This window comes from Ochotona curzoniae, unplaced genomic scaffold, assembly GCF_017591425.1.
Source record: "Ochotona curzoniae isolate NIBS_2020 unplaced genomic scaffold, NIBS_Ocur_1.0 contig_1014, whole genome shotgun sequence".
Lineage (NCBI taxonomy): Eukaryota > Metazoa > Chordata > Mammalia > Lagomorpha > Ochotonidae > Ochotona > Ochotona curzoniae.
The window spans coordinates 47,775,850-47,799,115 of NW_024464920.1; the positions used below are offsets into that span (position 1 = coordinate 47,775,850).

General features: G+C 42.1%; 1 protein-coding gene across 1 annotated transcript in view; it reads right to left on the reverse strand.

The window, feature by feature from the left end:
* ENTHD1 (ENTH domain containing 1) overlaps positions 1–23,266 on the reverse strand; it is a 115,167-nt gene that overhangs the window by 42,787 nt on the left and 49,114 nt on the right. The window contains exons 3-4 of the mRNA XM_040988251.1: positions 18,811–18,929; positions 3,974–4,097 (exon numbers count right to left, since the gene is read on the reverse strand). Coding sequence (XP_040844185.1) covers positions 3,974–4,097; positions 18,811–18,929 — 243 coding nt within the window. The remainder of the gene's footprint in view (positions 1–3,973; positions 4,098–18,810; positions 18,930–23,266) is intronic.

Sequence of the window (23,266 nt, forward strand, 5' to 3'; positions counted from 1 at the left end):
AATAGAGATTTATGGGAGCACAGTAGAAAGAGAAATTAGCTTAGCACGTCCACAGATCTTGACGGCAGTGGTGCTATTTTCACTGGGCCTTGTTGTTTGAGTGATTCTGTCATGTATTATAACTTGGTACAATATTTGGCAGATCATATTTTCCAAAGATAACTGTTCCAGCCATCCCATCCGATATGCTTTCCTTGCAGTGTGACAGTGACGTTCCTCGGTGGAGGGGCAGGGTTCTGAGTGTCCTCTGCGGTCCTGGGCAGGACTTGGAGAGTGCCTTAATGCACAGAATGTGGTAGAAGGATCCCAGCATGACTTCAGGGATTACTTAGTTTCTGCTGGGTCCCTGTTTTCACAGAACGCTCAGCCTTGGACCACTGCCACCCATGCTGTGAGGAAGCCCCAACCAGCCCACATGGGGAGCGGACTGAGGCCCCCAGCCAATGGGCTGCACCCATGGCCAGACACGTGGTGAGCAAGCTTCAGATGAGTCCCGGCCTCAGGCTTTGTGCTGCCCAGCTGAGGCTCAGAAACGCAACCGGGGCACAGACAAGCCATCCCCACTGTGCCCTGTCCTAATTCCTGCCCCAGAGACTCCACGAACAAAATAAATGGTTACTTTATGCCACAGAGCTTGATGGCAATACGTTACACAGCCAAAGTAACTGGAAATCTAAAGAGAAGAAATCACCTAAGCATGAGCTGTCATGAAGCATTCTGAGTGCTGCCAGTCTGGGGCGACGAGGCCAGAAGGCCTGCCTGGGTCGGACCATGAAAAGTTCTCTACGTCAATACAGAAAAAACAGACAACCCATTGGTAGTACAAAACTGCTGAAAGTTTTTAAGCTAGAAAGGCAGATGCTATGATCTGAAATTTAGCAACATATCCCTAAGACCAGTGTCAAGGGAAGTTTGGAGAAAAGAGAGTTAAACACAGAGACACTCTTGATTAAGACAGGTCCTAGCAGCGTGAAATAGAGCCATCATCCCGCAGCCTATGTGTTCTTACGAATTTTTCCTCTTAAGGCCGTCACTGATGCACATTTGCACTCCAGTTCACTTGTATTAAAATGTGAGAGGAGAAGCTTATGATCACACAGAAACCTGCCACACATATTTATAACAGCTCTATTCATAGCTGCTAAAATTATGTCCTTCACCAGATGAATTTAAAAAATAAATTGTGGTATGTCTTGTTCAGCACTAAACAGAAATGAGCTTCCGATCCATGGGAAGATATGGAGGAACCTTATGTGCAAATTACTATGTGAGAGAAGCAGTGTGACAAGGCCACATGGCCAACGATTCCAACCGCACAGCATTTCAGAGAATACAAAACTAGGCAGGCAATGAAGTGATCAGTGGTTCCCAAGAGCTGGGGAGAAGGAAGGATGAACAGGCAGAGGGCGGGGTTTAAGGCAGCGGCATTACACTGTGATTCTCCAGTGGTGGACCCATGTCAAACACTGGTCCAACTGCACAGATGGGCTGACACCCAGAGTGAGCGCCAATGTAAGCCGCGACTTGGGGTGAAAATGACTGGGCAAAACAGCCTCATTGACTACAGCAAATGTGCTATTCTGTGGTGGAATTCTGATAGCAGGGACAGGAGGAATATGGGAACTCTGCAGTTTCCACTCAGCTTTGCTATGAATCTAATTCTATCCAAAAAAGGAAAGTTTGTCTAAAAAAAAAGGTTAGGTGGCTGTTAGAATACAAGAAATATTTTCTACTTTTAAATTTCTGGTAATGGATCTGTTTGTAAAAACTGCACTGCAATAATACAAAGCAAGCCATCTAAAGACTGTAACCACTGGGGGGTCCGGCATGGTAGCCTAGTGGATAAAGTCTTTCTAAGTACTAGGATCCCATACGGGTGCTGGTTCGCATCCTGACGGCCCCCATCTTCCACTCAACTTTCTGCTTGTGGCCTGGGAAAGCAGTAAGAGATGGCCCAAAGCCTTGGGATCCTACACCTGCATGGGACACCCAGAAAAGGCTCCTGGTTCCTGGCTTTGAGTCAGCTCAGCTCTGGCTATTGTGGTCACTTGGGCAGTGAATCAGCAGACAGAAGATCTTCCTCTCTGTCTCTCCTCTTGTCTGTAAACCTGACTTTCCAGTGAAAATAAAGAACTCTTTCTTTAAAAAAGATTGTATGTAACCACTGGGGCAGGTTTTTGGCCTAACAGTTAGCATACAGGCTGAGACACCTGTGTGTCCCATTGCAGTGCCTGGCTTAGACACCCAGCTCTAATCCTGACCAGTTCCTGCTGAGGCAGACCCTCGGAGCTGGCGGTGATGGCTCAGATTGAGTGCCTGCGTTTGGGGCCCAGCTTCAGCCCCAGAGCAGCCCTGGCGTTTGAAGCCATTTGGGCACATGCTCATGCATTTACACACAGTCTCTCAAAGAACCATTTCTAAAATATTTTTATCATTCTCACAACTGGCTTCATAATAAAAGTTCCATCAATGCGGACTTACATAAAAAAATCTATACTAATCTATTATAGCTTTTAGATGATAGATGCTGAAGATCCACATAAGGGAGAAAATTTGAAGTGCATAGTCCAAGAGGGGGGAAAATATTGAATTACAAACAGCCGCCTCTGTAATAAGGAAAAGGATCTTTGGACGAATATAAAAGCAAAGCTACACAGTGAGAGGAATACCAATGAGAATATCTCATTGTCATCTTGGCAGAAGATCTCACATTCTACTTTCTGAGAAAATCAAGGGAAAGAATGTCTTAAAAATGAACAATTCGGGGCCAACATTGTAGTGTAATGAGTAGAGCCTCAGCCTGCAGTCCCGGCATCCCAAGCGGGCAATGGTTCAAGCCCCAGTTGCTTCACTTTCGATCCAGCTCCCTGCTACTGTGCCTGGGAGAACAGCGGAGGCTGGCCCCAGGGCTTGGGCTCCCGCACCCTTGGGAAAGACCCGGAAGGCTCTCTGGTCTCCTGGTTTCAACCCGGCCCAGCTCTGCCCATGGTAACCCTTTGGGAAATGAGCCAGAGGACAAAAGACAGTCTCTTTTTTTCTCTCTCTCTCTCCCTGCCTACCTCCTCTCTTTCCCGTCCTTCCTTCCTCCATCCTTCCCTTCCTCCCTCTCTCCCCTCTCTGCAACTCTGCCCTTCAAATAAACATCTTAAGAAAGAAAGGTTGAGAAAAACTTAAGAAAGATCGAGAGAGAGAAAAGAGGGAAGGAAATGGAGAGTCAGCAGAGAACAGAGGGGACGGAGTGGCTTGATAGTGAAGCCATCAGCCTCAGGGACCCGGAGCCACAGCGGAGCCATCAGCCTAAGGGACCCGGAGCCACAGCGGAGCCATCAGCCTAAGGGACCCGGAGCCACGGCGGAGCCATCAGCCTCAGGGACCCGGAGCCACGGCGGAGCCATCAGCCTCAGGGACCCGGAGCCACGGCGGAGCCATCAGCCTCAGGGACCCGGAGCCACGGCGGAGTCCGGCTAGAATCTCACTGTGTGATTCCTTCGGGGCCGGCTTTGTATCGTTTATAAAATGTGCCTTTCTCTGATGTTAGCTATTTAAAAGGTGATTAACCAATCTGTGGAGTAGATGCCATGCTGTTTTTCACTTGTTCACTTAATGCCTGCTTTGGAAAGATGTCATAACATTCTCTTCATCAGAAACTAGAAAAGGAACTAAAATCAATTTTCTGCTGTCAAAATAATTTGTAAAAGACTTAGGTTTGTAGCTAATTTTTAAAGAAGAATAACCAAAAAAAGCTAAAGGAAAGTATAGGGAAAAAAAACCAAAAACAATGATAGAATTATGCTATGCTATGTATTAGCTGTTTATTATTATTATTATTCTTTCACATATGGGTTAGATAAGCCCATGTCAGTCCGATCCCTCATTATCAAAGTGAAATAAAAGCCTCCTGCGGCTAGAAGCTCACAAAAGGCAAACCAATGTGAGGCAGTTCCTGACTAGCACTTCTGAATAGCCGGTTTACCTGCGTCCTGGACCTGACGGACTTCTGCGGCTCCTTCTGCGAAGCATGCATCTGAAGAGACGCTGCAAGGAGGAATCGCGGGCACAAGCGGCTTGGGGTCATCCTCGTGAAATAGCATCAGGTCCTGACAAAAAGACAAGACAGAACACATGAGGTGGGAAAACAAAATCAATCTCATTGGACGGGGCAGTCTCTGAAGACACCTTCTGTTGTACATGCCCGCAATAAATACATTTATCTCACTCAGACACAAGCTGCTCACACCCTTGGGGGGACATGAAGTGTGCGTGGTTCTTGGCACTTGGGGACCTCCCGCTCCTCACCAAAGATGCTCCATGGACAAGCAATGGTTTGTTTAGGCCACTCCCTTTCCCTACGACAACTGGAGCATACTGTCTTGGAGGTGAACTGTTTTTGTTTCCACAGTAACATGAGTCAAAAAAAAAAAAAAACACTGGGCCCAGCGTGATAGCCTAGTGGTTTAATCTCTGCCTTGCATGTGCCAGGATCCCATTTGGGCACTGATTCATAACCCGGTGGCCCCACTTCCCATCCAGCTCCCTGCTTGTGGCCTGGGAAAGCAGTTGGGGATGACCCAAAGCCTTGGGACCCTGTGCCTGTGTGGGAGACCTGGAAGAAGCTCTGGGCTCCTGGCTTTGGATTGGCTCAGCTCTGGCTATTGCGGCTATTTGGGGAGATGGCCAGCAGATGGAAGATCTTCCACTGTCTCCTTCTCTAGAAACGTGCCTTTCCAATAAAAAACAATCTTAAAAAATAATACCGGTGTATCTTTTGCTCATGTTTTAAAATTTAAATGTTTTACCACGTGGACAAAAGCTGCTAAAACAGATAATGTGATCATGTAGAACAGCAACAGTCAAGTCACAGCAGGAAATGAACCGGTGCCCATATGGGATCTCAGCATGTGCAAAGTGAGGACTCCAGCCACCAGACTGCCATGCCAGGGCCTGTAGATCACATCTGAGCAGAGAAAGATCTTCCATTTGCTGGTTTACTCAGCAAGTGGCTGCAACAGTTGGAGCTGAGCTGATCCAGAGCCAGGAGCCAGGAGCTTCTTCCAGGTCTCCCATGCAGGTACAGGGTCCTAAGGCTTTGGGCCATCCTCCACTGCTTTCCCAGGCCACAAGCAGGGAGCTGGATGGGAAGTGGTGCAGCTGGGACATGAACCAGCACCCATATGGGATCCTGGCACTTGCAAGAGGAGGATTTAGTTTTTGAGCTATCATGTGGGCCCTGTTAAAAACTCTTTAAAACAATAATCATGTCACAATGACAGAATTTACAATAACTCCTTAATGTAATCAAATATCAAAATTTTCAGATTTTCCATTTCTCAGAAATGTCCTAAATAAGGTTTTTAAAATAGTTTGTTTGAAATAAGTTTTAAATATAACTAATAAAGTGGGCATGGTTGAAACATCTTGCTTTTTTTTCTCTGTGAATTGAAGATATTCTTCCAGTTCTGTGCCGAACATATTTAACACATAGTAAACGTTATGTATTAAATGTAATGCCCAATAACTTTGATCAGAGGGATATGGCTATATAACCACTCTTCCCTTACTCCAGAAAGATATCTGAAATTTCTTTCCAGTTGATGCCACCCCACCCTCCATAACCCCTGTGGTAATTCTGCCTTCTATCCTCACCGATGAATTTTGCCTATTCTTGGACTCCTTGGTAATCACACTAGAGACTGCCTGGCTCCTGTTACTTGGCATGGCATGTGTGAGACGCACCAGGGTTTTGCTGTGAGGAGTTTTCTCTTCCCCACTCTTTCCTTTTGGTGAGAAACATCCTGCCGTAAGAACAGCATCCTCTCCCCACCTGTTATGAACGTGCTGTATGAATCTCTTTCTGGACAAACGTGCTCATTATTACTTGATATTACAATGTAGTGGAATTGCTGGCTCATAGAATAGGTTTGTTTTAATTTCATCAAACATTGGCATTTAACAACAACAACAAAATTTTCCAAAGTGAATTCAGCATTTGATTGAGAATCTGCAGATTGATATTTGATTGTAACAAATAACAGATCCCACATAGTCTTTACTCAGGTTTCTCCAAATGTGTCACTTTAGAAAACCACAGGACAGCCCATACCCGTCATACTGATGTCAGCACAGCACATAGAGCAACAAGGATCCTTCCTGATGCTCATTTATAATCTCCCCCTCCCCCGGACCACTACTAATCTGTTCTGCAATTCTATAACGACATTTCTTTTTAAAAAGATTTATTTTATTTTTTGGGAAGTCAGATATACAGAGAGGAGGAGAGACAGAGAGGAACATCTTCCATCCATTGATTCACTCCCCAAGAGGCTGCAATAGCTGGACTTGAGCCAATTTGAAGCCCAGAGCCTGAAGCCTCTTCCAGGTCTCCCATGCAAGTACAGGATCCTAAGCCTTTGGGTCATCCTTGACTGCTTTCCCAGGACACAAGTAGGGAGCTGGATGGAAAGTGGTGCTGCTGGGATTAGATGGCACCCATATGGGATCCCAGCATGTACAAGGCGAGGACTTTAGCCACCAGGCTAACATGCTGGGCCCTCTATAATGACATTTTAAAATGTTATATAAATGCAATGAAACAGTGTGAAAACCTTTGAGAATTGACTTTTTCTACCTGGTATAATTCCTGAAGATTCATCCCAATTGTGTGTATCAACAGTTCTTTCATTTTGACTGAACAGTATCCATGATATGGATGCGTTACAGTTAAGCCGTGGACAGACATCTGGATCTCTCTATGCATGCACTGCTACAGATAAATCTCCGAACGTCTGTGCACAGTTTTGGTATGCTATAAGTAAGTTTTCATAGTTCTGGGGTGGATGCCTAGGAGTACAACCGCTGGGTTGCATGATAGTCAAATGTTCGGTTTTACAAAAAAAAAAAAGTACCCCAATTTTTCAGATAGCTGTAATATTTTATATTCTCCCCAGTAATATGGAACGATCTAATTTCTCCACATCCTCACCAGCATTTGATGTCCACTTATTTAAAATTTTATTCACTTTAGTATTTGATTGTGTATCAGGACAAAATAAAACAAAAGCAGTGATTGAGCGCATGTACCCTCTGGCTTGCTCCTCAGACGCCCAACATGGCTATGCTGGGTCCAGGGCTGCAGCCGGGAGCTGGGCACTCAGTCCAGCTTTCCACATCCACAGGTTGCAGAGACCCAAATGCTTGAGATGCCGCCTGCTGCCCCCTTGGGTCGGGCCTGGCAGGAAGGAAGCTGGCCTCAGGAGCCAGAGTTGAACCCAGGCACTCTGGCCGAGACAAGAGCATCCTGTTCAGCACCTCCCCCTGCTGTGTACCCTGCTTACAGTTTCCTCCAGGCTGATGATCTGCTTGCCTTATTTGCCATCTGTACTTGATGAAATGACTGTGCGTATCATTTGCTCATTTTCTAATTTCCAGTTTGCTGAGGTTTTTTTTTTTTTTATCATAAATTGGTGCTGGGTTTTACTAAATACTTAATGGCATATTCTTCAGCTTGCTGAAATGACTGACTTCATGAATTTATACTAGCATATCTCCAATTCTAGTTAGGAATCCTGAGGTGCGGCAGTATCCTCTATCTGATGCCCACAGCTCCTCATCTCACACTGGAGAGATGACAAGCAGCACACGAGGATGCATTGGGGTCATTTGTCATACAATAATCTCAGCGCAAAAATACCCATATCACAGGACAAAAATAGCATCTAAACACAAGGTCATTTGCTTAAGAATACTTTGCAGTCTTAGATTTTGTTCTGTTATTAGGCCAAAATCTTTGCAGGGTCCAATGGCAAATCCAAAAATGAAATCTAATCAATGAAATTCAGCATTATTACTTCCTCGCCCTCGGCTTTACACTCTCTGTCCTATTGTGGGTGATTTTTTTTCTTAAATCCTAACTTTGTGGTTTGTCTTTTTTTGTGAGTTATTCAATATAAACCAACGGAAAATCCAAGAATAGAACTAACATAAATGGAAAGTTATTATATGATATAAGCCATACTTCAAATCAAAGGAAAAAATGGATTATTCAACAAATCACATTGAGATAAATGACTATCATTTATAAAAATATGAAAGCATTTCTCTGATGCTCTTCATTTAGCAAAAATAAATTCCTTATAATTAAGATTTAAATATATCTTAAAATTTAAAGTGGGAACCAGCATCATGGCTCAGCAAGCGAAGCTGCCTGCTGCAACGCCAGCATCCCACGGCAGAGCTCTGCTTTCAGTCCTGGCAGCCCTGGGATCCCATATGAGGATTAGTTCGTGTCCTGGCTTCTCTACTTTCCATCTAGCTCACTGCTTGTGGTCTGGGAAAGCAGTTAAGGACAGTCCAAAGCCTTGGGACCCTGCACCCACGTGGGAGACCTGGAAGCAGCTCCTGGCTCCTGGCCTTGGATTAGCTCAGCTCCAACCGTTGCAGCCGCTTGGGGAGTGAACCAGCAGATGGAAGATCTTCCTCTTTGTCTCTCCTCTCTGTATATATGACTTTCCAATAAAAACAAATAAATCTTTTAAAAATAATAAATAAATACACTTTTAAAAGGCATACAAATTCAGGGCTACTTTCTTATAAAATTAAATTACTGTTACGAACCAGCAATTTTACTCCTTGGTATTTTCTCAGATGAACTGAGAATGCACGTCCTCACAAAACCTGGCACACATATGTTCTATTTATAACTGTCAAAATTCACAAGCAACCAAGCTGTCTTTCAGCAGGTGAATAGATAGGCCAGGATATACGCAGATAATGGAATATTATTTAGTATTCAGAAGAAATGAGCTATCAAGCCATACACAGATATGGAGGGAACTCTAATATGTATTAGTATGTGGAACAAGCCAATCCCAAAGACTGTAAGGCTCCGAACAAATGGTACTCTGGGAAAGCTAACATCACACAGCGGTGCGAGGGTGCATGGCAGCCGGGACGGAGTACTACGTGGAGCACGGAGGATGTTTAAGGCAATGGACAGAACTGGCATGGTATAGCAACGGTGGACACAGAGCCCCGCACATTTGTTGAAAACCCAGGGAAAGAACAAACCAAGAATGAAGCTAATGTAAACCACAGATTTGGGGTGATTACAGTGTCTCACTGCAGGGTCCCGATCATCACAGGAGGACTAAGATGCTGGCAGCAGCGGGAGCTGTGTGTGCAAAGGGGAACGGAGGGCAGACAGGACACTCCTGGGCCTTTGCTCATTTTTCTATGAGTCCAAAATGGCTCTAAAATCCAATCTTGTTTTTAAAATCAGGATAACTTATACAGTCTTAGAGCAAAGAAGATTTAAGAATTACTTAAAATCCAGTAACTGTACAGGAAAAACAAGGTGATTTGATTTTTATAAACATTAAAGACTTCTTAGGGCAAAATGAAAACTGAAGATAACAGACAAGAACCAGACAACGGGCTAATTATTTAATAGATAACTTTTAAATTGATATGAAAAAGGTGAGAAATTCACAGCCATGCAAAAACGTAAAATCAATAAAAGGAAATGCGAATGCCTAATAAAACACATGAGAAATTTTCAGTATTATCTACATTCCATATTTGCAATGACAAGATTCATTCAGCTTTAGTTGTTACAGAAACTGGTGCAACTTTTACGAAGGTAATTTACAGTGATTTTCACAAATTTGTTCATTTGAAAGGCAGAGTGAGAATAAGAGGGACACAGAGAGAGATAGCATGCTCTTCCATCTGCTGGCTCACTCCCCACATGGCTGCAATGGCTGGAACTGGACCAAGTCAGGGACCCAGAACTTCATCTGAACCTCAGGCATGGGTGGCAGAGATCCATCTTCCACCACCTTCTCAGAAACATTAGCAGGGAAGTGGATCGGATGTGGAGCAGCTGAGACTCACATCATAGGCAGTGGCTTAACCCACTGTGCCATAACACCAGGCCTCAATTTGAAGAATTTTCAAAAATTGACAACATGTAAAAACCTTTAGCATTATTTGTTTGCAGGACAGCATCATGAAAATAGAAGGACAAAGGCTGCTACTGCAACACTGCTTTCAATAAACAAACATGAAAAATCTCCAAATGATTTCCATTACGAAATGGTTAAATTAATTATTATTCATTTGTACATTCAAAATATAGCATACTTACATGTTCTATTATAGAAATCTGTTCACAATATGTAGCTTAGTGAAAGCCTGTTTTGGAATAATGTACTTTAACAATTACAATTATTAGGCACAAAGGTAACCATAATATATTGCATTGTTCAGAGCAGGATGCCAGGCACCATATATTGAATTACTGCATTTAGGTAAAAGAATAATGTGCACATCAAACAGTTCCCCACAGTCCATTAAGAGACTCTGGACTACTCGTTTCTAGTGGGAAGAATTCCAGGAGTATAGAGGAATAAAGGTAACTTTCACCTTTACTCTTGACCCTTTTGTGTTATTCAAAATTTTTCAACAAGTATTTTCTAATTTAAAAAATAATAATACATGTACAAACATGAAGATGAAAAAGAACTAAGCATAAGGCAATGATACAGCACAGAGATAAAGGAATGATGGACTAGCATGATTAGAATAACTTCCATTTCTGTAACAGTATTGATGAATTCAAATTTTTACAAATATATAAATGACATGTAAATAACTAAGGATAAAAACTATATACTTTGCCTTTAGCAAAAATAAATGGAACCAATAGGAAATAAACATTCTTTATCTAGCACCATCAATTCAGTAACTCAAACTAGACAGAAGGTCTCCGTCAGCACTAATTTTATGTCAGCCACTTCACAGCAACCCTATCTGTTGCTATGGAAACAACTGTAACCCCCCAAATCACGACTTCATTGTTCAATATCCTCAACTAGGAAAAGAAGACAGTCTTCTGAGGTGGTAAAAAGCTAAAATTGCCTTATTAACTACAGAATTTAATAATGAAAATTCTGGACAGTATGAATAGAGAAAACAGATCCATGCCTGTCAAATTTCAAGGCTTTCCTTAATTTAAAAAAATATATATATGTATATATATATATAATTTAGGCAAGCACTATTCTGCTGCTGAAAGCTCTGTTAAAATTTTATTTACTGCCTGTGAAGTAATTTTTCTTTCATTTGGGGGAAAGGATAAAAAGATATCTATTTAAAACTTTTAAAGGATATTTTTGCAGCTTCTCTTGTTCTGCCTAAGCAACCAACAATATCGCTCTTTCTTCTGGTATTAGGAACACAAGGGTCTTCATGTAGACACAGCGCTTCTTACACAGTTCATTTAGCAACAGCAGTCAGCTTTCATGTCCAGCTGGCTCGGGTCTTGTCTCCTGCTCCATGAGCAGTTTGCTGCAGAGCTGACGCTGGATTCCACCAGCAACTCCTGATGGTCGTACGAGGAGACGCTTGTCAATAGGATGACGGGACATTTTGATAACAGAGTGATGCTTTGAGGAAGGGAAACTCAGCTTGTGAATTTCTCCTGAGGGAAGGGTAGTGCATTTTTTTCTCATTATTATGGTGAGTGATAATATACATGAATCAAAGGGGGTTCCTCTAAAGTAAGAAAAATCATTACAAATCAGGATTTAAAGACTGATGTAGAAAACAACCATGTGTCATTTTCTGTCTTTGGCTCCAAGGCACACAGGACTATTCAGTCTATTTTCTACCTAGAAGCAATCAGCGACAAATACATGGATTTCAAATTTAAAAAAATAATTTTGACTGAATGCCTTACGGTTTCAAATAATCTATATCGTTTTAATCTGTGAGCTGCTATGTAATTAAAGAGCAGTGACATTCCCATTCCATGTACCTTTTTGAGCTACCAGAAAAGCAGCTGAATCAAAAACCTAAACGGTGAGAAATGGGTTAGGAAGAGAAGGTCAAGAATTCCAACCCCCTTCATTGGGACTGTGACAGGGAGCACTAAACAAAGAGTCTCTTTCAAAGGAAAATACCTACCTACCTAGTGTCTACTGTTCACTCATTTCTTCACTAACAAAAATTGGTCATCCTAAGATCCAGCAATGAATACATTTCTCACAGTGCCTTCCTTTAGGGGGAGACACACAATACACACAACAAACAAGCGGATGAGTAACTGTGTAGTCGCAAAGGAACAGATTTTCAGTTAAGAGGGCTCTGCATGTCTGCAGTTCAGCAGTACTTGACCTCCCCAAACACATGGCAATGCAGGAGAAAACACAAATGGGAAAGTTAAAAATACGCAGTCACGCTCAAAACCAAGATTAACTTCTGTCTCTAAGGATGAGGACGTGAACAGAAACAAGTAGTCGCAAGGAGGCTCACACAGTGGACTCTGGGGCCCTGGGTCCATAAAAGGCAGAACTGGGAGCATACAGTAAACTCCACTAGAAGTGCCCATCAATGGCAGGCATGCTGAACGTGGACTCGCTGCTTAACACTACACCTAGGCATTGGAATCCCTTGCTCATGAAGGAAGCTGAAACAACCTGCAGGCATTGCAGCCCAGAAGTCTTCTATGGAGGTTAGATGTGAGTACTGCGGTACAGTGAGTTAAGTCTTCACTTAGGATGCCTGTATCCACCCTGGAGTGCTGGCCACAGTCCTGCTATTCCTCTTTTGATGCTACTGCACCCAAGAAGGAGGCAGATAATGGCTCCAATGGTTGGGACCCTCCCATCCATGTGGCAGCACAGGTGGAGTTTGTGGCTCCTGGCTTTCAGCCTGGTCGGTCCTGGCTGGTGGAGCTGGTGGAGAAGTGAAAAAGGAGATGGGAGATTTCAGTGCCATGCATAGTGTGTGTGCCATGCTGGCTTACTCTCTTTTTCGCTTTCTGCTTTTTAAGGGGATGAAAACAAGTAAATCTAAGAGAATCCTACTGCTCCACTATCAGATAAAGCACTCCACCCCTGGTCTAGGGATCTGATCTGGCCCCGTGCTGCCAGGTTAGGTCCTGGACTTGGACAGATCTTCAGAGGAAGCAAATAAAAAGCTGTCAAGCAAGAAGGGTAAGGAGACACACACACACGAGAGAGAGAGAGAGAGAGAGAGAGAGAGAGAGAGAGAAAGAGAGAAAGAGAGAGAGAGAGGTTAAGTTACCCAAGACGAATTTATAATCTAATAATCTGAGGCATACATTACTCCTGACAAAATCAGAATTATAAACAAATCTAAAACTAGGAATTTTTCCGTTTGAAGGGCCAGTGAGTCATGAAATTGCCTGTGACATCAGAACCCCATCTTGCAATGCAGGTTTAAGTTTCTGCTGCTCGAATTCTGTTCCAGCTCCCTGCTAAGGTGCTGGGAAAGCAGTGGGAGATGGCCCCTGCCACTTGGATGATGTTTCAGCTCCTGGCTTTCAGTCGGCTTAGTCTGGCCTAGCCCTGGCTGCTGCAGCCATCTGGGAATAAATCAGCACATGAAATATCTTATTCTCTCTGTTTCCTCCTCTCTGTCAATCTACAACTCAAATAAATACAATTAATTTTGTAGAAAAAGAATGGTTAGTCTTCAAAAACAGCATGGAAAGGATAAAGTTAGTTTACAGGAAAATGTAAATGACAAACAAAAATAGGCAGAGATGTAGTAAGTACAAATAAGTATAAACAAGAATAAGTAATATTTTCAAAATGAAAACAGAGACTGAAGTAAACTTTGTTTTCTAAAAATGCTTATTTTCAATTACTGGAAAGAAGAAGGGCAGAAAGGTTATCTGCCGACTCACTCCCTCCATCCTCCGAGCAGGCAGGACTACGCAAGGCCAAATGCTGCTGTGAGGACACACAGGAGTGAACAAACAGCACCGCAGAAGCTCGGGGAGCACTGACACCAGAAAAGAGCAGGTGCTGGTGCTGGGGGTCTCTCTTCCCTCCAGGCCAACTCTGGAGGCATTACAAAAGGATGGCACAAAAATGAGAAGGAACTTGGAGGCCCCAGGGGGATGGAAGTGCTCTTTTGAGTTGAAGGAGTGGCCTGTTGTTGGTCTTACACCATGGCAGGAGGCCTCCGCAGTGCTAGGGGAAATGAGGATGGAATTCCTCTCTATTCATTGTCTTGAAAGCCTCCTCAGCCAGCCATACCCAGGAGTATCTTAGCCCGAGTGGCTCAGGATGAGAAAATCCAGTGGGGGCTTGCCAGGCAGGCCTAGGAAGATGGCTCTTCACCCCCGCTCACCTAACTCTCCAGACAGGCACATGGTCCATCTTCCTCTGAAGCTACCTCTTCCAGGGTAAAGGAATAAGCTCCCAAGTGACAGGCACTGATCCTGAAGGGGTGAGAGATTAGCTCTGGATGTGGAGGGAAGAGGAACAAGTGCCATCCACTGGGCCACCCATTTCCCCTCCTGCCACTTAAACGAACAAGGCAGACACAGACTAAAGCTTAGTAATTGTGGACAGAGCAGTTGTTACTTCTCGGGGTAATGAATCATTTGAGGAAAACTATCTACTTGAAAATAAAAATAAAAATAAAAATTTCAAAAGCATATTTCATTAGCAGCATAGGTATTAGAGAAAAAGGACCAGGAATTTAAAATAAGTTTAATATATTAAAATAAGTAAGGAAGAACATAAGTAATATGAAATCAAAGATGATATAAAAAAGAGGTATTACAGATAAGATGGAGGTATACTTGGCTTCCTGCTTGAGCCACAGGTTGGGACCTCTGCACCTCCTGCGGGAGCACTGTTGGATTCTACCTTCCCGCCCGTGCACACCCTGGAGGGCAGCACGACCATGCAGGTAACCGTGAGAGAGCCAGGACTAGCACCAGACCAGACTAACTCCATCCCATAGCTGCTCGCCAGCACGTTCACACTACGGCTGCTCGAAAGCACGCACACACTGGGTAAAACAGGATGGAAGTTCAGTTGAAACAGTATTTGCCAGAGGACTAGAGGGAAAAAACAAAAACAAAAAACAAGAGCAGTGATTGCCAGGGGATAAGTCTCCAGCAGCATGAAGGGCTTTCTCGGTGAGATGGAGATGGGACAGTTCCATTTTACAAATGGGAAGCTAGTTTTACAAACCTATGCATGAGATAAAAATGGCACAGAGCTGCACACACACACACAAATGCAATGGAAGGCAAAGGAAAAAGCCCTGACACCAACAGAAGCTGAACACTGAGTCAGGCTCATAGTCTCGTTAGCACCAACACCAACAGTCACTCCTGTGTTGACATGGTGTTGCAGCCATGTAGGCAGCCAACCCCGGAGAAGGCTGACAGAAGCACATATCAGACTTCTAGGTAAGTATTTAAACTTCATATTAACTATATCACAATAAGAATCTTTAAATGAGGAAGATGGATGATATAATCAATGAAATAGTGTTTCTCCAAACATAAAGCAACCAATAAAACAGACCTCAAGTTCACATTATGCAGTAAAATTCTAGGAGACATAAAGACCGGAACGCTTGGAAGGATTAAGAGATTTTTATTGTGTCAATATCTTAAGATGTCTTAGAAAGCACACATCATAAACGAAAACTTTGATAATTAGACCTTACTTGATTAAAATCCTGTGTAATGGGAAGAATCAAGATGGAGGAATAGGGTAAGGACACATTTAAACAGACGGAGAAACATTTAATCAGGATGAAGCAGAGAGGACATATTCCAGGAAATAGGAGAAGACAGAACAACAGCAGAGGGGTACCTGGACACTGACAGACACAGGAAAGCAGCAGACAAAACAATATGGTGTTGCAGTGACTGATACCCCAGCAGCATTGAGCAAGTGATGATCTGAACTCCAACCAGCAGCCGGAACTCCATCAGCAACCAGGTGGGAAGGGACTTTCAGTGGGAGCTCAGGCAGTGAACCCAGACAAAGAACAGCCTGTCCTGCTAGGCCATTTGCTTTGATCAGGAGCAGAGACAGAGCAGCAGATCCCAGATGGGCAGTGTGAGAAAAGGGTGGATTTCACAGCCCAGTCAGCCCCCTAGAGCCGAATTGGGTGCCATTTTGTTTAACGAGGCAAGGGCAAGGGAAAGGACTGAGCATATACTGAGCTGGCAGTGAACTCATTTTTGACTCAGTGGACTGCATCAATGTGGCAACCTACAGGTTCCACCCAAGACAGGTCTGGGTAGCCTTCAGACCTGATGGCCAGCAAATCAAGAACTGTAGTAGTGGTATGTCAGGCGCCATTGTGTACATTGTGGCAAAAGCTATAGGACTGCAGGGGACAACAGTGAACTGCACATGTGCTGAGCTCGTGAGAACTCACTGAGTTCCGTGGATTGCACTGGTCCCACAGGAAAATAATACCGACTTTATCATCGTACGAGTCAAAATAGGTCTGTGTGGCCCTCAGACCCAACACCCAACAGGTTCCTGCAAAATCACCACCAACAACAACCTAGCTATATAAGAAACCTGGTGTCTCCCTAATCCTGGGACCTGCTCCAACTGGAAGTGAAAGAAAGGTTGTACAGACAATGGTGCAGCCTCAGAATGGTATCACAGGAGGAGGAGATTGGTGAGCCAGGAGCTGGGGATACCGAGACCATAGTGAAAATATAACATAAGAACCCAAATCTTGAATTCACTGGAAGGGAGTGGCACAAGTGACTACAACAAAGAGCCGTGTACCAACTGCAATAAGTAAAATCAAACTGTAGACCTGTGGAATGCACAGCTTAGAAACCTGCTCCAAGGAGAAGACTCTGCTAACCAGAAGTACAATGACCAAGAGCAAAACAAGAGGCAAACACACAATGAATATTAATGAAAACTCCCCTGCAATGGAGCAAAACCCTATCCCAACATAAGAGTTCACTGAGGAAGATATGGAGAAATGGGAGACACAGAATTCAGAAAACTCATTTTAAAGCTTCTGATCAACAATGAGAAGCATATACAAGAGTTCAAAGAATTTAAGGAATATTTTACACAAGCAATAGCAGTAATAAAGCAAATCAAGGCTGATATGTCAGAAATTAAAAACACAGTAGAGCAAATGAAAAGTACAGTGGAGAGTCTCCAAAATAGAATGAAGCAAGCAGAAGAAAGAATCTCAAAATTGGAAGATATTTCCTGTCACCAGGGGGAAACAAACAAAAAGCTGGAACCAGAGCTGGATCAGGCCAAAAAAAGTATTCAAGAGTTGAAACACACTATTAAGAGGCCTACTATAAGAGCTATGGGAGTCCCAGAAGGTGCAGAAAGAGAAGCTGGGTTTACAAATATATTCAATGAAATAATAACTGAAAATTTCCCTCACCTAGAGAAAGAATTGGGAAACAAGAACCAGGAGGGGCACACAACTCCCAACAGACTTGACCAAAAGTGATCTACACCACGACACATGATCATCAAGCTCTCTTCAACTAAACCTAAGGAAAACATCCTTAAATGTGCATGTGAAAAAATTCAACTGACATATAAAGGAATTCCAAAAAACTCACAGGAGACCACTTACAGAAAACTCTACAGGCAAGAAGAGAATAGAGTGACATATTCCAGATTCTAAAAGAAAAAAATTGTTGGCCCAGGACAACATATCCAGCAAAGCTTTCCTTTGTCTTTGAAAATGAAATAAAATTCTTCCACAGTCAAGAAAAGTTAAAAGAGTTTGCCTTTCCCAAACCTGCCCTACAAAGGATACTTAAAGATGTTCTCTTGACAGAGAAGAGGAATAGTGCCCACTGAAACCAAAGGCAAAAGCGAAGAACATCCCAGTAAAATAACAATAGAAGACTAAGTCAATGAACAACCCATTCCTAAAATGACAGGAACAAATTACCACCCATACATATTAACCTTGAATGTAAATGGCTTTAACTCATTAATCAAACGTCACAGATTAGTAGATTGGATTAAAAAACAAAACCCATCTATTTGTTGCCTACAGGAGACACATTTCTCCAGCAAAGATCAGTGGAAACTATATTGCATGGGTTTTGATGGTTTCTGTTAGCTTCATCTCTTCAAACACTTTTTTCTGATTGAGTTCTTCGATGACTCACAGATCATACAGTAGCATCTTTTTCAGCAAGAAGGTTCTTGATTTTCATTTCTTCAGCAACATGTTGGTCGTTTAGTGGCATGTTATTTGACTTCATGGTGTTGTTAATTTCTTTTTCCTCCCTGATATTGATGTTGTTTTGTGGCTCTTCATTTAAGAGGATGTGTAGTAGTTGTGTAATGGAGACTGTCATATCTAGTAACATGTTATTTAACTTCATGGCATTGCAAATTTCTATTTTTCTTTCTATTGTTGATTTTGCATTATGACTTTTCATCTGAGGGGATGTACAACAGCTGTGAAGTGGAGACTGACATATCCAGATGTGAGGATACAACGTAGTATGCATCTCTACTTCCAGACAAAAATGGACTTACAATGAGGCTGTTTATTATGTTGACGATGGGATGTTGGACTCTGCCATCGTCCATGCCCGCAATAGTGGACATATGACTGTGTATTAGGAGCTATACTTCAGTAATAATATAGAGGAACTAGGTGGGGGGGGGGATTGGGGCTGGGATAAGGGAAACACCAGGAGCCTATGGAACTGTATCATCAAATGATAATAATAATGTAAAATATGAAAAAAATTTAAAAATCACACACACACAATCCTGTATAACAAAAGACACAAAGACACAAAGGTGAAAGACAAAAAGCAAAGTTGTTCCTGGAACACAGGAAGCTGCAGAGTTCCCGAACAGACTGCCCCTGGGATCTCCTTGACTGGGACCCACTGACACCAGAGCCTGAATTCTAACCTACAGGGCTGTGGGGTGAGAGACATGGGATGTTTTAAGGTGTGGGATGTGTGGCTGCTTGTTCCCTCAGCAACGGGAAATGACCTACCTCTGTTGATTCCCATGTGTGGGGCACCAGTGGCAGGGACTCCTGGGACAAGGTGGCTCCAGCCAGCAGCCGAAGGTCTTGGCGCTGCTCTTGTTTCAGTCCTGCCTTGGCAGTGTTCTCTGTCAACGACACAGAGCTAACATTTTACTTTGGCAGAAAACGGTAACGTTTTTATATCAGCTCCCAATTTTAAGACTCGTTTTACCTCCCTAATCCATCCACATCATCCAGTGGTTTATAAGTTTCAATTACTTCCACATAGCTGTTTATCATACTTGTCAAGTTCAGACATTTACAAAAACAACTGCAACTTGAGTCCTTTCTCACATTCACAACTCTATTATACTTATATTATCTGATACATCTTCCTTAAGAATAAAGTATAAAATGGTAAAAAGTCTGAAAATATAAAAATTATTCAAGTGAAATTTTAGCAACAAAGGCAACCATAATTATTCTAATTGTTTAAACGCACTTACTATTGCAGTATTTTCACCTGTTTCAAGAGAAACTGATTAGAAATGCATATATTATTTGACAAGAATACACTTTCAAAGTTTTGATGATAAAACATTCACCAATGAAAATAAACTTTTGTTTGTATATTTTTGCTGAATTTAATATTTTTGTGGTCTTAATATTCTTTTTTTGTTAATGTTAATTATTAATACCAATATTAAAAAGTACAACTCTTTTTTATGAAGCACTCTTTTATTATCGTGTATTCTAAGAGTCATATAAAAGCAATTCTTACAGTGATAAATGCAGTTATCTGGGGGTACATAAAGACTTTCCAAAAGCTAGGTAGGCACCGGTAGTTTCACAGGAACCACTTCTGAGATCCACCCTCTCACATCTTCTTTCCCGCAGCTTCAGGAGGCCTTAGGCTAGTTCTTCTGTCTCATAAGTACCTGTCTCCCACGTTATAGCAGAGCAAGCAGTGCTGACGGACAGGACAGGCCCTGTTCCTGAGGTTACACAAAGGAGTTTTCCAGTTTGTCCTGTTCGGCTTGGACGTCCCTCAGGTAGGGCACAGCCAGAGCACAGGGGGTTGTTGTCCACGGGTGACTTGGTTCAGAGTGGCTCCGAAAGAGCGTGGGGACCCTCAATGTCCCTGGCTTTTCACCTCTAACTTGGTCACACACGCATCATTCCTGAAGATTTCTTGGAGGCAAAGCAGGAGACATGCCATGAAGTCAACAACCCAACAGAAGCCAACAAGGGAGAGCAAGAAGCGTGAAGACAATCGTGATATTTATTTACACATTCATTAGGGGAAAGATGTTTTCTGAGAAACTTGATATATCATTTGGCTAGTTGTCTTGATAATGAGGGTTGGCATTGACAAGTAGGTAAAAATATAAATATTTTCTAAAAAGTGAACAAACCAAATCTGCAGTTTTCCTTATGTTTATGACAACACACTTAAAACACAAAAATTACCTGTTAAAAAGCATTACTCAACAGATAGGTGATGCAATTAACATCTTAATTTTTTTCATGCTTTTGAGTATACTGGATTAAAGTAAAACAGCTTTAATTCAGTTACTTGATAAATTTTGATATATATTTTTTGGATTATTCCAAGAAATTGCATAAATTACTCCCAATGATTATTTAACACATTATTTTCTAAGTAGTTTGTTTCCAATTCTCTGCATTTAACAACACTTTAGAAAAATCTAATTAACAGCCAATGAGAGATTAAAAACCTTTTTTTACAAATCACTGTATAATTTCTGGTATATTACTTGGAAGGAATTCATAGAATTGATTGGCACTGCTATAATAAAACTCCCTCTAGTTCCACCTACAATTTCTGTGAACAGACTTTCTTAACATTTACATCGGTAAAAATGTAAAGCAGAAACAGAAATACGTTGAAACCTGCTCTTATCTAACAATAAGTAGTATTATGTTTTACAATAAGATATGTGGGTATCTCATAAGACCATGTTTTTCTATAAGCTTTATGCTGGATAAGTATTTATAAGAATTTATAATAATTAGTTTTGACTCATTGTTTAATAATAATTATAAAGAGAAGTCAATCTAGGAGAAATATTTTACCATGTAAAACCTTTGGTCACAAATTATTTTAGAAAGTAATTTTAATTTACATACAGATTTGATATAAAGAAGACTTTCAAACATAAACTATTTTATATTGAGAGAGTGGAGCTACGGCATAGCACAAGATGCCTCTACTTGCAGCTCTGACATCCCACATGGGCACCAGTTCAGGTTCCAGCTGAACTGCATCTGATCCAGCTCCCAGCTTGTGGCCTGGAAAAGCAGTGGAAGATGGCCCAAGTCCTTAGGACCCTGCACCCATGTGGGAGACCCAGAAGAAGTTTCTGGATTCTGGTTTTGGACTGGTCTAGCTCTGGCCATTGCAGCTGCTTGGGGAGTGAATCAGCACACAGAACATTTTCCTCTCTGTATATCTGACATTCCAATAAAAATAAAAAAATCTTTAAAAAATAAACAAAATCAATGGCACAAAACCTTCAAGGGACTAGGGAGTTGAGTCTAATACACAGACTTGTAGGAAACAGAGAACAATTTTATGTTATAGGTTCTTGAGTTAACAAATCTGCAGGCAGGAAAAAAAAAATAATGTGTACCACAAAATCAGAAAGAGCCTCAAATAGAGAGAGCCGAATTTGAACAAGCCTGTGAAGCATTACTGGGATTCCAAAAAATTCATGAGAGAGCGCGTGCCAAGCAGCAAGGACTGTGTAGGCAAAAGGCGGCAAGCAGCGGAGATGCCAGAGATCTGAGTCACAAGAACGTCTCATTTACAGTCACAGCTTTTCATTTGTTATAACTTCACAGGAAGATGAGTAATTAAAATGGTCTTATTTTGAGCCCAAAGACTGTAATTAATACTGGCAAACAGTGTGACACCGGGCTGAGATCATCCAACTGTTTGGATTTAATCAGGAACTTTATTACCCCTCTTCCAGCATCCAGCAGCAAAGTATCTCTGAAATGATATGGACTTGACTTTTAGACACTGCACAAGTAAATTAATAAAACATATCAGAACATCATTCTAATTCAATCATGAGTGAAATACAATAGGAAGAATTGAGAAGGAAAAACACCTTATATATTTGGTGATGCATTTTAACCTTAATCAACTAAAATGCTACGTATGACTATCTTACGGAAAAACTAGAAAGGCAGTTATAACACAGTGAGTCTGCGGAACTTCACTTGGCTTTTAACATCAGCGAAACACTGGAAGTAAGGTGTGCTTAATTAGACTACGTTAGACCAAGTGACATTTACTTGTTCTCCTTAGTGGAAACGAAATCCCTCTGATATCATAGGCTATTTGTCAGTTGAGACTCGAGTCACAAGCCAAGGAAGGCTAGCACGTGAACGAGAAAAACGAAGACGCCACAGGGAACATGTTGGTGAGTCACCCTGAGATAAGTGCTTAGCTATCAAAGCAATCTCACCGAGCTGCCCCCTCGCAGATAACACGGCCAGGCAGGACTGGTAAACCAGGGATGTGGCTTAGATGAGATACACGGCACTCAAACTGTCAGACAGTAACAAGACAACAGCAATTTTGGGAATGAATGTTCTGGAAATCAAATTTCCAAACTGTTCAGTTTGTTATCCAGCATCTACTAACCACTGTTGCTATCAACTGGTAATGCCCACCCAGGTATAATTTAAGTAAATGAGGCTATTTACTTAGCAAAATTAATTTTTAGAAACTAATTAAATCCCTCACAGAAATATTCAGTTGGCTGAAAAAACCAGACAAAATACAAAATAACTTTTATCACGATTAAGGTTACATCTTGACTCACATTTCTTTATCTGGGAGCATAATTACACATAAACATCTTCAGGTAATTTATATTTGTCCTATTTTTTAACTTTTAATTTTATAATAATCTTAAATTTATAGGAAAGCTGCACAAATAATACAAAGAACTCCCAACATTTTTCATCCAGAATCAGTTGTTAACATTTTGTCCCTTTTGCTGCATTAGTTGCTCTCTGTCTCTTTCACTGCATGCACACTACTGCTGAGTTGTGCTCGCTTTGGCAGCACATACACACTACTGCTGAGTTGTATTTTAAACCTAGGAAAAGTCACTGTGAGTTGGGGTCCACATAAGGACCGTTCTGAGAAGCCAATCAGTGAGCAGGCTGGAAGGCAAGATTGGACCAAAGCAGAAACTGACATGCCTGCAGAGGTTCTTCTAGAATCCTTCAAGATGGAACAGCTCTTGGCAACTCCCTTGTCTGGAAGCAAGGGGACTGGCCCATATCCACAAGTCTGGTGTAAGTACCCTCAGCAAGGGACTTATCCTTGGGCAAAAATCCTCTATAGCAGCTGGAAATTCCCAAGGACTCGGGTGAGCTCAGCCCCCATGCTCCCAGCACCCCCGCCCTGAGGGACAGCTGGCCGTACCACAGCAACTGCCCC